Raw genomic sequence first — 17,442 nt, 5'->3', positions numbered from 1 at the left:
TTCGTGTAAACTGGCATGCTTGTTTGACATCATATTAGTTGAACAAGTGAAAGAAATTAATTACTTCAGTACCTTTTGTATTCCCTGAAAACAGGATATGTTGCTTTTACAGTTTCATTTTTCCTTCAGCTTTTGCCTAAAATGCTATCAGACTCTAAATTAACGTTTACTCCTAAGAATTACAAGATGAATTGGGCTAATAATCATTTCCTAACTTCCTCAATTACTACTATACAATGTGTGTTATCAAACTGACTGAATGCTATAAATTTTCATTTCTGTTTCCTTATTTGCACAGTATCTCTAGCTTGCTAAAGACCTTGCTAACTTCCCACTGATGCACATCATCTTTCTCATTTTATTCTTACAGATACGCTTCTAATCCCAATCAAAATTCAAGAGTTCTAATGTTTTGTGTTGTCATAAATTGCACTATTGTTTCAAATAGTGGATCTATTTCTTACAAAGAACATAATTCATGATATTCGCACAAGACTTCTTTTCTCTGTGAATATCTGGAGCTTATTTATTTTTTGGACCAATTTGAGTTAATTTGATTTATGTTTTACTTTTACCTTTGCAATTTTTCATTGATTCCACCTTCTGTTCTCATCACAGGAATACTGATAACTGATAGCACAAAACGTAGAAAGAGATCAACAGACAAAAAGACTATGGATTTGCTTGACTTATATTGTCCTGTTTACTATAGGATTATTGGGAATATCAGCAGCAGTCAACTGACAGGAAGTCCAAACAGGAGACTCCCAAGTAATCATTTAACTGTACTTCAACAACAGAGAACTAAATTCTTCAAAACTGTGGGCAGTACATAAAGTACAGTGACCTAGCCAGCAAGTGAGTTTCAGAGGATTAGGCCATTACAGGGATTAAAACCAACCAAACAAATAAATAAACAAAAACAGGTGACGATCAATATCAAGAAAGAACCTGGTTCTCCTGGCAAAACTTGAGCAACATCCAAGCTGCTGACAGTTTGGAATCCAGCATAAGAAGCAGCAGTGGGAATTCACCCCTCAAAGTCAATCCAAACTGTACATCCAGCCAAAGACCAAGAATTCAGCTGATCAAATGTCGTTGTCTACAGTACACATGTGTACATCTGAGCTAGTCATCCTCGGCTCACTTTTCACCCATATATTTACATTTCCAAGGTACAACTCACCTCACTCTGAAGTATCTATATAAAATAGGTTCAATGAATTATGCCCTAGAAGACAGCAACATTGTACCTGGCCTCCTGGCCATTTTGTATTAAATTAATCTTACATCACATACACATAGTTCCCTGTCACACGTGTGAATATGCAGATTACCAAACAGCAAAATTGGTACTACCTTCAGCAGCCTTCCAGTACTTAAAGGGGGCCTACAGGACAGCTGGAAAGGGACTTTTTACAAGGGCGTGTAGTGATAGGACAAGGGGCAATGGATTTAAACTGAAAGAGGGCAGATTTAGATCAGATATAAGCAAGAAATTTTTCACTCAGAGGGTGATGAGGCACTGGAACAGGTTGCCCAGAGACATTGTCGCTGCCCCATCCCTGAAAATGTTCAAGGCCAGGTTGGATGAGGCGTTGGGCAACCTGGTGTAGTGGAGGTTGTCCCTGCCCATGGCAGGAGGGATTGGAACTAGATGATCTTTGAGGTCCATTCCAACCCTAACCATTCTATGATTCTATGTGGTATCTGTAGATACCTATTTTACATGGCACAAATTAATTCACAGGAGCATACGGCTGCTATTAACTTCAAAATGCACCTCAGAAACACACGTTAAAACAAATAATAAGAACTCATATTATTTAAAAAAAGACATTATTCCAAATAACAGACTACCAGATATACAGTAACCATCCTCTAAGCTTATAAAAAAACTGTATTAGAAGTTAAAATAAATAATTTTAATCATATAGACAGAACTAATTAATGAGGTGGGACACTGTGTCCTCTAATATAAAGATGATTAAGCCATAATAAAGGAAGTTCAGCTACATTTTGACCTGAGATCTTCTCACGTTAAAGGAAGAAACAGAAGTGTGCACATACATATTTATACTAAAACAACCAAAAAAAAAAAGGTAGTCTGACTAACCTGGAGATTTTCTCTGTTAAGGGCAAGTTCATACAAATAGTTTTAAGATATCATATTTTCTGCATTCATGAGAAAAAAAATATTATTTCATTTATAATATACTTCAAAATGTATAGATATATCATAATTTTGATGTTTGCTTTCACAATATGTAAAAGCAGATGTTTTAGGAGCTGATAGTCGTTTTTTTATTCTAGAATATTAAGTGTAACTACTTCTTACTATTTTAAGGTTTTATATTAAATCAGATTTCTCCTTATACAAAGAAGAAAACTTGGTTTCGATTGATCTATCAGATAATAAGGAAACGAAAGTAGCTTCACTCTTAATGCATCTGTGTATAGCACACTGCTACGCATTCAAGAAAATCACTTTAAAGCAACGTCAAAATTTCTGTTTTGAATGCAGAAATATCTCTAGAAATCACAGGTTATCCAAAAAGTCAGGCATTTTTCATGTTAGGCATCCAAAAAGGGCATTTCTGCCTATTTGGAATATAATTACTTTCGTTATCATTCTCTTTCTGTAAAATGGGTATAGCATACCCAGCTTCACAGGAATGGTACAACTCTGTGTCTACCACTGCTTGCATAATATTTTTCCTGTAAGGCACAGAAGTGTCCATAGAAAACTTTTGCATTCAACACAAGATTCGGATAACGTATATTAAATAAGACCGGCCCATACAGTGATTAAAAAAAAAAATCAAATATGGAATAACTAACCATACACTGAATGAGGTAGGAGTTCTGCAGAAAAATACATGATGGCGAAATCAAAATTGCACCGTACTATATGGATGGAATGCTGTCACATTAAGGTTGTAGAGGCATTCCGGTATTTCCTAATGTTAGTCTTACGTTTTTTGAAATTCAGTGATGGTCCTGTAACACAGGCTTTGGATGCAATTATACTCAATGAGTGAAAACAGGTACATCTAAAGATTTTACAGTCACATCTGACATGTTGACAATTCTGGCAGTTTTCTCAAGTTTGTAGTACAGGAAAACTCTACTTCATTGGTAAGAGCAGCAAAGTGGAGGGGGTTTTCTATCCAGGATGTCCAACTGTACTTTCGAGGTGCTTCCCATGGCCCCTGTCTCTACAGGATGATGTGCCAGTCAATTTTGAGAAATAATTTATCTAATCCTATTCAAAAAATCATCATTTCTGTAACTGGAAAATACGTTATCAGTAAAATCTTCTACGCTGAAACATCTTACAATGGCAAATATATTTTGATAATAGATGTCTGCATTAAACTCAATGCTCCCCACACAGCAGTTACAGAAGACTTAAGCTGAAGCTTCTACAGCGCCTTCCTTTGCTGCCCACGCCCTCCGTGAAGTGAACTTGCTAATTTTTCTCTTTTGGTTTTGTTTTCAGTCTCCTTTCAGGTCCACTCTCTGAACTTGCTTGCCACCACTCTGACATGAGACATTTAAATGTAGTCTGGTCCACCACTTCTGTAAGGCAGGGTCACATTTCTTCTCTTTGGCAATTATTTGGACTTTCTGGCAACAATTATAGGTGAAAAATATAGGAATATTAAATTCCATCAATAGGAACACACATGTATTGTCAATGAAAAATGAAAAAGCGAATGAATATTAAGATAAAATTTCATGTCAGAACAGGCCTATAAACAGAGTTATTTTTTAAAAAATCTGTCAGCAGCTACCTTGGTTAAATAAAATAATAGTAAATTATTATAGATATAACCTTATACACAAATATAACACAACTAGTGCTGTGATACATCTAGAGAATTAGCAAAATTTAGTCTCATGTATTTAATATGCAGTGGAAAACTACTGTGCCACTGGTCATTTTTTGAGCTGCAGGTATTGGTTTCTTCCACTTTATTCTTAAATCTTTCTATAAGTATTAATAACATTATATAGATAAAGTGCAATTTTTGATTCTGACATGCTGCTCTGTTCTAACTATTATAATGTAGAATTATTTCAAGTTGCTATTAATATGAGGTATGTTCTTCATATTTTCATATATCTTTCTGCTGAGTGAAAAAAATTGATGCAGTGAAACTGCTAACAAGCTGAGCCTTTGAAACCATGGGCAGGTGATGAAAGCCACCTCATGTCTAAAGCATCCCCAGGTCACAGCTGTCACACTCACTGCAATTCATTGCTGTCACAGTCTGCTGTCCCTGCTTGTTGTTGCTCTCCTCCTATTCATCCAACTCACATATCTAAACATTCCACTACAAAAAGACATCTAATGTTCGTCTCATGTTCGAAAGGGCACAACACTCTTCTGAAATAGAAATCTGAAGATTTCAGAGCTCAGAGTTCACTGCCAAACCTAAGGTGTTGCTTCGTAAGGCTTCCCTTGTAATTCTGTCTTTGTCTCATTTCCTGAACATAGCAGGATAAAATGTTTGGTTAGTACATGATCTCAGCTTTATTCCATCTTCTTATCATTAAGAAACAAAATACTGCCCAGTAATAGAAAGGCATTTGAAGCTTTGTGAGTATAAAGATAACAGCACTAACTGCGAACTTGGTGAATTGGACAGAAAGGTCAGCAAGTGACCTGCTGTGGCACTGTTTACAAAGGCAATTCTTCTATCCAATGAACTAGGTTGTTTATAATCTGAAGACTGAGATTTTCTAAGACTTACTTTTGTTCTTTGTTACTTAATTAGACAAGGTTACTCTTGATTTAATTTTCAGAGTAGAAATTTCTCCCAGGTGTCCTAACTTTCAAGCAGAGTTTAAACTTTTAAAAATCTTGTACTAATTTCAAATCTACACCGTTGTTTCAGGTTACAACTATGAACTCCAAGACAAGTGATTCACAAACTTGTGGAATCAGCTTGTGGAAGCATTGTCCCTGAGGAAAACCATTTTAGTAAAACCAGGATTAAAAAAAATGAGCCAGAAGATAATGAAAACAAAATCAAAACGTCTAAAAATGCAGCAGTAAAAGAAAGGAAGATACGACTCTAGTAACAAACAGCTTTGTGAAAGAGAGCAACTCCACTATTCATCCACTCCTGTAAAAACAAAGAAAAAGGAGCTTTGACCTTCTCACTTACACCTATTCTCGAAGATATTTATTTTGACTGTAGCTTGTTATTATTCATAATCTTTGCATTGCCAGTGCAAGGTTCAAAAAGTTTGCTGATTAGAGAGTTTCCTGCTCAACTACTCAGTGCACATAATTCAATGGACACTAAAATCACAGCATCTGATGAAGTCTAGTGAGGAACAGGTAAATTGCCAGTGACATTATGTCCATGCTCCTGGGAAGAAAATCCCTCTAACAATGACCTCATGCTTTTATGTTGCTGGGGTTTACATTTCAATCCTGTTCAGTATTAAAAAATAGGAGCATAATTACTTGGCCATACTATCCGTACTCACATGACCACATTCATCTGCCACAGACAAAAACAGAGGACATAAATCTAGACATATGTTGTACCACAAAGGGGCTGAAGGAAAGAGTAGGAAAGTCCTATAAGAGTAAGTTCCTGAGCCCTTACTGTATTATTGAAATAATCATGTGTAGCAAGATCTTACATTTAGAAGTAAGTTTTGGATGGCAGATTAACACTTGTATTCATATATTTCCTTTAGTATAAACGTATTGTGGGCAGTATGTCACAGGCCTTGACTGAAGAACTCTGCAGCACTGAGTGTTTCCATTAGATTCTACGTAAATGTCCAAAAAATATGACCTTAATCATAAAAACCTTAAAAAATGTGTATTTCATCCTTGAGCGAGCACACTTTTCTAAACAGGACTTTGGTTAATTTGACCATTTAAAAACACTTCATTGTAAATCCACATATTTTTATTTTATAGTTATGTGCAAACCAGATGGGAACACGAACCTGGTTTGTTAAATAACTTGCACAAGATGTTATGCCAGGAGCTGCACAAAAGTTAGCAGCTATGATGAAAATATTATTAGCATGAATAGGGATAGTTGAATTTTCAGAAATGACAGAGATAAATAGTATCGATTATTAATACAAAGAAATGCTTAAATAAGCAAGATTTTGAAAAAAAAAAATCCAGTTATAAAGTGCTGCTAAAAATGTTTCGAACACAGAATTGAGATTGCTAGGTTATTTTCAAAATCTTCACCTAGACTATAATGAAACTATCTTTCCAATTAGATGAGTTACAAGAATGAATTTTTTAAGAAGTTAAGGAACTCTGGGATAAGGAAATCTTCTGTTACAGGCTAACATGTTACATCATGACAGAGTCTCCCTTTCAGAGTCCAATACTTTTAAACCTGCTAGTCAAGTTGAGATCAGATGAGCCAGAAGTACTTCTCAGTATGGGGTGAGACGTGAACACATCAAGACCTGCCTTCCACAACAGGAGATCTTTTTTACATAGCCTAGGAGTTTTGCTGTACTCCAAAAGTACCTGATTTTGGTAACTGGAGACAAAGATCAGGGGTCACATTGGGGTATGCTCCCAAAGACATATTTAAATGCAGGCCACAGTAACTTAGGCCACTTTGCTAGCTAGAACTAGCTAGAAGTCAGCTTGTCGAAATTTAGAAAAAGGTTACCAATGCTTTTGAAGGTCAAATTTTGTACTCTCACATATGAAACAAAATAGCTCACAGAAAATGAAAGAGAGGAAAAAAGTAGGAAAAATAGTGAAAACAAAGTTTTGTTGACATAGTAATTCATGCTTCTCAGGTGTCATTTAGCATGTGCTTCATCCCAATCTTCATTTTTTAGATACCTCTGTAATACCAGTGGTCACTGTTTCAATTAACAAAACAAATATAGAACCTGAGTATCATGTACCTCTTATGAAATACTGCTCAAGCGAAAACAGAAAAACAAAGGTGCAGAAATCACCATATAATCGAACAGTTAGCAGCAGTGTGTTTATATTCCCAAGATATGGACAAGATGGACATTAGGGGTGGAATCTAGCCTTCCTGACACAGCATCTAAACTAATGATTCATCTCAAACTCATGCCTTAACTCCTCATGTCATCAAAGGTGAGAAAGGGATGCCACTGAAGGTCTCCAAAGGAGATCTTATGTTTGAAGGTGCAGGTACCTAAAAAAGGTCATCAGACCACATTTTTGTAGGTCGATAGCAACATAGATGTGTTGACTTCTAGCTGAATGATTCTTTATGATTCTTGGCTTATTAGGTTAAAGAGGACAGGAGCACAAGCATGTTCAATGTCTTAATAGCCAGACCTTTTCACTCTGCTTAAATCATCATGAATGTCAAAACTTTGGCAATTCTCAATCTGAAGGTCCACGAGACTTTAAGTTTATCCTTTTTTTGTCAAAGGAATTGCATTAATGGACAGATTTCCAACGTAGCCCTAAAATATCAAATATTCTTGCCTTTGCATGTCTATTTCTAACATATGAATGTTACATAAAAGCACTAAAGTTTGTGTACTTTCTGTATCTCATTTATTAGAACTAAAGAAGGATAACAGGTAAAATGTAGATATCTGAATTAATGTCAAATCGAATTACAAATGTCTAGTGGTAGAGGGAAATGTCTTTATAATGAAACAGATCATTTTCAGTAAGAAGGAGAGAAGACTCCATGCGTCTGCTAAATACCTCTATAACCAGATTTAGTTACGAGCAGCAAACAAAACCTAAAATGGGTAAACAATTTCAGATATCAGATTTTTTTGTGATATCTCTACAATACTATAGTTCTGGCTGGCAGATTACTGGGTCTGCCCTGTGCAACTTCATTTCATTCTGTTCCAGGATTCGGAAATTTAGATTCTGCACAGGTAAAGTATCAAGCCTTTCAGCCTTGTTCAGATAATTTGCAGCATTTTAGTTCAAATGCTTAGGTTTAAATGTTGGAAGAACAGTCCTTTCTAATTTAAGAAGGAAGAAGTTTCTTCCTTGATATCTTGAGGAATACTGCCGTTAGATGACAGCCTATGAAATATGAGAAACCAGAAAGCTGTGTATTCTGTATGAAAATGCTTCAACTTGAGCACTGTTTTAATACCGATTTAGAGAGAGGGAGAAGAACTGAGAAGATAATATGGGCCACCAGCAGCCTACTGTGTTCCCAGAGCTACAACAGTTGGGTTTCTTATACCTATTGACTTTATGACTTACCTTATAACATGTGACACATACCCACCTTTATAATATTGATGACAGTTGTGAGTGCACTAGAATTTTTTTTAATTTTTTTTTTCCATATATAGTTACCTTAATAACAGATGTCTCAACTCTGGATGGAGGACTCTGCACTTGTGCTGCTGCTGCCATGTTGGCGATGGTACTAAGGTGATTCATCTGGCTCATTGCCATCGTGACAGATGCTGGAGGTAGGCTCACGGGAATTAATGGGTGGGGCATCATCATAAAAGGAAGTTCCAATCCTAGTGGGAGAAAAAAAAGGGGAAACAGGTTTATGTATCTTTTTAGAACGTTGTCTTTTTTCCTCCTGATGGACAATATTCAAGTGATGGGTGACAAGATGGTTCACATTGCAGGACAAAGCAGCTACATGCCAGTTCTCTTCCAGGATATGCATGGGTAAATCACTAGCAACCATAGAGGGTTTCTAGCCACAAAGAGAGGCTATTAGACCTCTTAGTTTGTTTGTATCAGTGTAATGTATGATATCATTGCTAAGCAATGGCTGTTTATTATCTTTTTTAATATCTGCTGTAAGGTGCCTTAGCAATGCATTATTATGCCACTGATGCACAGGTTAGCAGTTATTTTAAGTATCAATTTTATTGCATATGTATTTATGCTTTATTGTCTCCATTTCCCCTGCTTAATACTTTAAAGGAAGTATTCCAATATTCCCCACATCTTTGATTTTTCATAGCCTATTTATATAAACGCAAAGACAGGAATTGGAGAACTGCTGATGTTAGTGCTGAAAGATGTCAACCCGTACCATTTGGCAGAAGGTGGTTCTGTTGAAGAGGGTTGAGAGGATGGCTAACTGGAACATTATGCTGTCCAGGCAAGTTGGGGTGGTTAACAGAGGCCTGTGATCCTTGGGTTGGGGGAGATTGAAGCTTTTCTTTATCCCAAGAACCATCACTGCTCCCTGTGGGGAATGAATATATATTATTTGGATGAAGGAAGACTCCAATTTTTGATGTCTGAATTTACAAGCAAGGCTAGCAATCTAACCTGTTTTGCAAGTGGCAATTTTTTATTTATTTTTTTTTAATATGTGGGTTGGGGGAAGGTATTATAGTTGTACTCATTCACATGAAGTTAGTGTTTGATGTATATTTCACATACGTTTTTGTCATTCTTAGCAAGTAAAATTACATATGGTATTTGGTTTATACATAGAGGATATTTTTGCCCGTATGATGTCTAAAAAAAAAAAATTGCCTGTTAGCCAATTAAAATTTAAACTACCTTCACATTTCTTCTGGTATTAGTGAATAAAAAAACATTTAGGAAATAACTAAAAATTTAATTTATTGAAGGTACCAACTTTCATGTATATGTGCTTGGTTGATGATTCTATTTTGTATATTGAATTTTTATTTCATATTATTAATTAAAATGTAAGGGACTATTAATCAATTCCTTCAGTCTTCTGGTAGTGGAAAGGACTAACATCAGGGAAGAATACGGACAAATAAGCATTGAGACAAGCAATAAGTCACATATTTGAGAAATACCCTTTTTCACTATTGCAGACCTCCTCATAAAAACCACCCAAAGAACTAAGCAGAAGGATATAATTAAATGACAATACTAAAAATTCATATAACATTATTCATTTGTACATTTATATATAACGAAAAGTTTAAAACCTTCCAATCTGATGACTTATATTATTCATGGTGTGTATTTATGTGTAATGCTGAGATTCAGTATACGCATGTTTACGCATACAAAGTAATCTATACACTCATTGTATGAGTTTATTTACCATATGCAATCAATAAACAATGTTTGAATATATTAATAAAGATGTATAAATGCATGCATTGTCAGCAGTATTAATATACACATCAGCAATATATGATTGCTTCTTTTTTCATATAGAGCACAATTTCACCCTCCTGACTTTGAAAGTTTCTACTGTTTTCATGGGAGTTTGTCTTGATCAGGACTTTAGGATAACACCAGTCAAGATCTGTATTATCTACACTCAATTTCTAATTAGCACTAGGGATTACAGCAAAGTGCATACTTCCAAATGTTTTTCTATACACATCTTACTTCTTAAAGAACAACAGGGCCTGAAAAACAACAGGACTAATACTACCTCCTCCTTACTTCAGTAGAAACGGGATTAGCACATCAGTCTTGACATTTTTTAACATCGTTTTCACGGGATGACAAAAGCACAAAAGTTGGTAGAATTCCAATTTAATTTCTCTAGATCTATTAAAAACCTGATTGTAAACGCTGTACAACATAGTTTATAATGAAAAATACTCCATTATTGCCATGATTTTCTTTCCCTAGTTACTTCATGAAGACAGTTAAGGCTCAATATAAATTCTAACTCATTAGCTCAATACTGTCTCAATCCCAGTGTAAATTGTTCAGAAGTAGGTAATGAAAATTCAGTCCAAACTCCGCAATCAAACAAAGCAATTTTATGAAACAATGAAAAGAATCAATTATACGAGATACTTTTATTATTTTACAAGAAATTGTCATAACCTTTATGCAGTGTACATAGTTGAGCTGGTTAATACATGATTTGAATCTCATCACCTCTGATAAGCGAACATGTTTTCTTATATTTTGAGAATTCAGAGACTCTCAAAAAAACATGAACCTACTTTCAAACACATACATAATTGAAGGAGCTAAACCTTAGCTGGAAAAATATTTTTTTTTCCTTTTAATTTTCTTTTCTCCAATTTTGTGCTTTTTGCCTGTGTGACACACACATTTCACTTATTTTGAATATTCTTCCAATAAAAAATGAGACCCTGGAAACGAGAGTTAAACGCAAAAAGTGAGTTCATCTCACTCAATTTTAGCCAGCATGTAAGTGTTGATGCAGATTCAATAGAGGAAAACAGGTAGTTCCAAATAGTTGTTCATCCCATCATAGAATATGTGTCCATAAAATAATAAAGCTGTTTTTATGGCACCTAAGGCTTCATGAAAAAAACAACCACCAAAAATCTGACTACACAATGTCAAATCCTGAGCAGGAACAAGCCTGATCTTAATTTTTGCATCTGTTAAGAAAAGTCGAGGCGAGAACTTTGTTCTGGCAGATCTTGCAGCAGAGCACACGCTGCTTGTCCATCTTGCCCTGGTTTCATGCTGGATGTGGTACTGTTTGTCCTGCTGTGGCTAACGTGAAGGCAGCACAGGCCCTCTACGCTGGCTGGTTTAGCATTAAGTGTGATTGCACCGCGATTCAGATAAGTCAGCACTGCCTGGAGATCAGGCAATGCCCACATGAAATGAAGTGGGAAAGACTGCAAGAGACAAATGGAATGAACGGCCTCTGGGCATGCCTTCGTGGGTACAGTAACTGCAGAAGAAGCTTTCACAAATGGCTCAGACTTAGACGGCTTAAGTAAGATGAATCTGAGCCAGAATGTCTTGTTTTGTTAACTAGGAACTCCCTCATCTTCATCATCACTGAAAATTCTTTTTTTGGACATTTATTTTTCGTTCTTTATAAAAAACAGGGATAAAAAAGGATATGTTTGTAAAATGTATTTCCTAGAGCAAATTCTAGAGCAAAATTCTGTAATTTACATGTAAAGTTACAGTATTTTAACAAGGTCAGCATTTTATAAATTCTTTAATATTTTGTACTTTCCCATCCATATGTCACATATATGTAGGAATACATATAACACACATATACATATTAGTAATTATATGAATATTTGCTAATATTATACGCAAGGAAGATGTTTGCATTTTATAGGGCTGGTGAATTCCCAGTAATAAGATCTTTTCCTCATTTATTAGCAAGATCATCTACAGTACAGTTAATTCCATGTTACACGCTGATGTTTGATACGGAGATGGAGTCAATTCTGCTGTGACCCTTCCTAACCTGGTCACAAAGTTTTTCACGGTCAGCCATAGATTGCCAATTATGGCACTACTTACGTGGCTCAGAAATTAGAGCTTTTCTAAATCAGTACCCCCTTCTGCCTCAAAATTGCCATGCCTATTGTTTTAGAGTGATATCGAACCCAATAATAAATTGGAAGGGAGAGGACAAGCTTCAGAAAGCAAAGTATTGAGGCCAGCATTTAGCCAGTGACAGATTCTTTAGTATTTGTAGCCTGGCATCATCTGTCAAGATTTGTTTACAAGGAAAGTGATTCATAGACAGAATCCAATCCGTAATATTAGAAACCACTTTCAGACTGCGGGCCGTTGCACTCCCGAACACTTTAAGTGGGCAGACAGAGATACAAATAGTCTTGGCCATTTGCTGTGTTTTTCTTACGTTAGTTAAGCGGAACATTTTCCTCTTAGAGGAAACAGTTATTTTTGTTAGCGTCAAAGCAAAGTAAGTGTTATTCCTTAGACACTACTCACTGTCTGCACAACTGAGTGCAAGCTACCAGTTCTGTCACTTTTTACATTTGATTTTGATTTAATGCGTACAGTGGTTTCGAAGAGTATTAAAAATCTGTTGCCTTCTTCCTCTTCACTTGTTGCCCTGCTTGAGGCTTATGTTTTTCCAGTTTCCATCAGTGGTTGTCAAGTCTTTGTAATAGGATTAAAAGCTTGGACACCTGATATCCCTGGGTGCTGCAGTTCACCCTCATAAAAGCTGTTTGGTTTAAATTGAGAGAAAATCAGTTTTTAGTGGCATAATTAATTAAATTATGCAAAGTGTTCCAGATTCAGCATAACACTTTCTGAAGCAGCAATTGGAAGCTCTACATTGCATTCAAACTGCATTTCAATTGATGCTGCACTAGGCTGACCATAGAGTAGCATCTTCAAGGCTTTCAAGCACAAGGGATCCGATTTTGAAATGCAGATGCTTAATGTTGAGTGCTCAAACCCCATACGTGTGCACTTGAATAGGCAATTTGGTAGCCAGCTATGTATTTCATGTGCTATAGTGCTAACACGAGCACTCAAAAATTTGAAATTGAAGTTCCAAATGTAAGCACGTATGTTTAAAAACTGGGCTCAGATTGTCTCACACTTACTCATCACGGATAACCTGATGGAACAAAACTGATAATACATTTTCACAATTTAAAAGGCGAACTACAGAATTCAGTGTTTTCCCCATCACCAACATTTCAGCACATATCTTCCATAATGCGAGTTAACTTCTCCCCTAATCAGCGGTTACACAACAAACCATTATTTGTACACTGAAGTGGGTCTGCAAAAGCCTGATGCCTGGATTATTTGTATTCATTAGTAGCACAATTAGGTAGCTAAGGATGGTAATAATAAATGAAAACAATTCTGGACTGGAAGGTAATGCAGCCAAGAAAGAGAAAATGAAGCAGAAAACTAGACCGTACAGCGTCAGCCTCACAAACAAGCTCTGATCTAAACATACCAGATACCTTTTCGCAATCACATCTCTTACTTCCTTACTCCTTTTCCTTTCTCTTTCTGTCCCCATTAGGATTCAGCTTGCCTAAATTGAGGTTCCTACAACATGATTTGAGTAGTTTAGATCCTGTGATAGTCCTCAGGGATCTGGCCAACAGGCTCTGGAGAACTGTCCAGCTCCCCCTGTGGGAGACAGACCTATCTGTGGTCAGCTGAACCTGAATCTCCTCAATCCAGGGACTCCAGTCCAAACTCAACTCCATGCTCTAAACACGCATCACCTGAGATGGCCAAAATAATTTGAGACATGTCTTACAGGGTTGGTGAGTGCAGCACAGCACCTGCAGGAGACCCCATGGCTATTTGGAGATGCAGACTGGGCAGGATACTTGAGGGTATCTAAGATAGTAGCACATACCTATGCCTAGGCAACTAAATCAAACCGTTTATTTTTCTTTTAGGAATTAAAATTGGGCTATCTGCCAGACCCTCAGGTCTTCCCCTTCCTTTCATGTGGAAAACTTGGATATTTTATGACATCCCAGAGAACACTTTGAGCCTGTCTTTAGGCCCTGGCTCAGGAATGGTTTCAGGCACTATTACAAACACAAGCAATATCACATGGCAAAACCACAAAAGAGCCTGAGCTTCTACTAACTCAAACTGTTACTTTTTTTTTTGTTTTGTGTACTACTGATCTTCTTTCAGTCCCCTAATCTTGCTGTTATCTTCTGTTTGCTGAAACAATTTGTATCTCAGCAACAATTACCAAACAAAGCATCAGTATCAGCTGTGTTGGCTCATTTTTCTGAAGTGGACTGTTTGCTACCAAGGCTATTTATGTCCACTGGAAAATATGCATAATCAGCGTGCTAAAAGTTGGTAATCTTAGCATCTTGACAGTGAGAAAACCTCTTCATAAAACTGTCCAAATCAAATCCTGCTGCTTTAGACCGTGAACTGCTATAAACTTGTGATTCCATTTTTGTATAATTCTGTCTCCTGAAGCCAGCTGTAGTACTTACCTGCAATATACAAGTGTTGTGAGACTGTATAAAGGACAAACATCCACAGATAAAGGCACTTTTGTAAGACCTCTATGTTAGTGCTGCTTCATTAAAAGCAAAAAGACCTTTGTCAAATGTAAACATTTGTCTCATATTATTGACAGTTTTTTAACGAATTATTACTATCTCTCCCGAGATCACAAAGTGATCAGAACAGCAAGTACTAGGACACAAGAAAATAGAAAGTTTCCCCAGACTTCTCTGGCATACTTTGTATTCTGCTCCAGATAAGGATTTTTTAAACTATTCTGTTTCTCTCTCACAAAGCCTTGCCTTGTTATTTTATGGTTATATAATCATGCTTACGCTCTTAAACAGACCATGAGCAATGTGGCCTGATAATAGAAAGTTTTTATAATTTTCTCTAACGTAGCGGGCTTATGGGTCTGGTATTTGTAGTTCTGCTATTATCACGATGGAGAATAAATATGTATAGCAGCAAATTCTGAAAAAAAGAAGGACTATGCTTTGATAAACCTTTTCCCACAGAAATACATAAAGAAGAAGCCACGAGAACCTTTGAAATCACATACGGTCTCTTCTTTGCAGACAACAGTAGCAATCTGAAAAACAGGTTTTAGCCTCAATCATGTCCACTGCTTCTTTCACTGTCTTAATTTTACTGCATAGGTTTTTCCTGGCAATGGTAGAGAAATGATAACTGCACTTCGCACTGTGAGCCAGATTTGTATCCACTTTACTCAGCTTTTCCGTATTTATGTTCTGATAAATAAAAACCACAGTACAAACCCGTAATTCCAGGAAATAAGACAGAATCTACATGCTGAAAATCAGAGTATATGCTTAATCATGAATCAGAAAATACTGAATTTATATAAACTAAGAAGTGAAAGATTTTTTTTTACTGTGACAATGAATCCCATGGAACATAAATGTTATATTTTATACTAATCCCTCATTATCTCACCAAAAAGATTAACACAGGACAAGCTTTTTTAAAATTCAATTTAATGAATAATGAAACTGTCCAACATAAGTGAAAGCTCAGCAACTCAGTTACAGGCTGTGTGACGTTTACCTAAAAATAGATTTTCCATTTGTCTCCTTTCACAAATACCTAACTTGGCCTCATTACATAGATAATATGCAGTTTATTTTTATGGTTATACAATATTATACGATAAAAGTGTAATTTAGACATGTAAAAGTAAATTTGTGACATCATCAAAAATAAAAAAAAATCAGATGTAGTTGTACACACTGTATTCAGGAAAATAATAACTGGACAACATTTTACTGTCAGATACACTTGGGCAAATATGTTAATTTCAGAGCAGAAAGCTAGAATTACAGCTAGTCCCTTGATGTAGAGTTTTTATAATATGAAGACTAATGAGCTATCAGAAGACAACTAAAAGCATTAAAAAACTACATTTTCTTTCTTTCAACATGATAAACATAAAAAATTCTTCAGTGAACATCTCAATTATAGTTGTATGTGCTTATTTATAAAAAAGAATCTCATTTAATACATAATTCATTTACTACTATATATTCCCATTTAAGAAAAAAGTGAGATAGAACATTCTCAACTGAGTATTATAAAACTTTTTGTGTTTAGAACATTTTCTGGGAAATATGAATTTAAGTTGTTTTAGCATAAGATCCCCTGTTGCTTCAATTTATAAAGAAAGAAGCTATCCTCATTAATTTTTTTTTTCTCTGTATAATCAGTATAACAGGCTCAGTGTAACGGGCTTCATTTTAGTACAGTGGAAACTAAAACAGACTGGTCAAGAATCTTATCCAAAGAAAAAAAATGCAGGTTTGAGTTTCGGAGTGACAGCATTGTGATTCAGACCTATGGGCAAGTGCCTAAGCTTTGCATAAAATGTGAATTTGGATGGGATTTTGTGTTTAACACGTACATTGATCTGATGCAGGCAATTCCTCAGCCGGTGCGGACCATGATTTCTGACGATTAACTACTGTTAGTCTGAGTTTTAGAGCATCTAATTCTAAATTAGCAGTGCTCAAAAAATAATTAAAAAAAAGTAAACCAAAGCAATACACTATATATCTATTTGGTAACTTGTCCTTCTCCTTTTTTTAGTTTTTACTAAAGAATTATCTTGAACTACCCAAAAAGTTTTTCTGAAAAAAACAACTTAATTACTATCCGTTTAACTCAAAAAGAAAAATCCTGCAGATTTTCAGGATACCTAAATACAGCTGATAGTCCTGTAATGTAATAAACTAATAGAAAAAAATGGTAGAAAATCCTCCGTAAATATACTGAAGTGCAAAAACTATGCATACATAAAGTGCATACAGTGAAAACCCCAATATCCCGCTGTCTTCTGTAACCAGAAAGATATATACCACTAGTTTGAACACTTTGCCCCACCTGTTTCAGCTATGTTACAATACGGAAAAATAAGAGACACAAGATACACTGGACTTGAAGTACTGAAATTAAAAGTGAGCAAGACCTCTGTAAACTCATGTTCAGTCTATTCAGAAGAAGATGCACCAGGGATGAAAACGCAAAGCAGGGAGGTTGAAATATTGCAGGCATATAGATGATTTAAAAAAAAAAAAAAAAAAATTGCTGAACTAAACTGGAACATTTCAATTTCCAGCACAAATATTGCACGAATTTGTAACAGTACATAGCCTCTAAAAGGCTGCACACAGAATACTTTCTTAAACATTATTCTTCAGATTTTTACCCATTGATTTTTTCAGTCATGTTCTTAGAAAATAAGACTAAGTTATCAAAAAATCAGT

General features: G+C 35.7%; 1 protein-coding gene across 1 annotated transcript in view; it reads right to left on the bottom strand.

Annotated features, from left to right (window-relative positions):
* Positions 1 to 17,442, bottom strand: part of DACH1 (dachshund family transcription factor 1) — a 334,610-nt gene that overhangs the window by 79,198 nt on the left and 237,970 nt on the right. The window contains exon 4 of the mRNA XM_086611701.1: positions 8,327 to 8,499. Within this exon, the coding sequence (XP_086467827.1) occupies positions 8,327 to 8,499 (173 nt within the window). The remainder of the gene's footprint in view (positions 1 to 8,326; positions 8,500 to 17,442) is intronic.

The sequence above is a fragment of the Tauraco erythrolophus genome, chromosome 1 (genome assembly GCF_009769465.1).
Source record: "Tauraco erythrolophus isolate bTauEry1 chromosome 1, bTauEry1.pri, whole genome shotgun sequence".
NCBI classification, from domain to species: Eukaryota; Metazoa; Chordata; class Aves; order Musophagiformes; family Musophagidae; genus Tauraco; species Tauraco erythrolophus.
The sequence above is the reverse complement of the archived record's forward strand: the minus strand, read 5'-3'. Positions and strand labels throughout refer to the sequence as shown.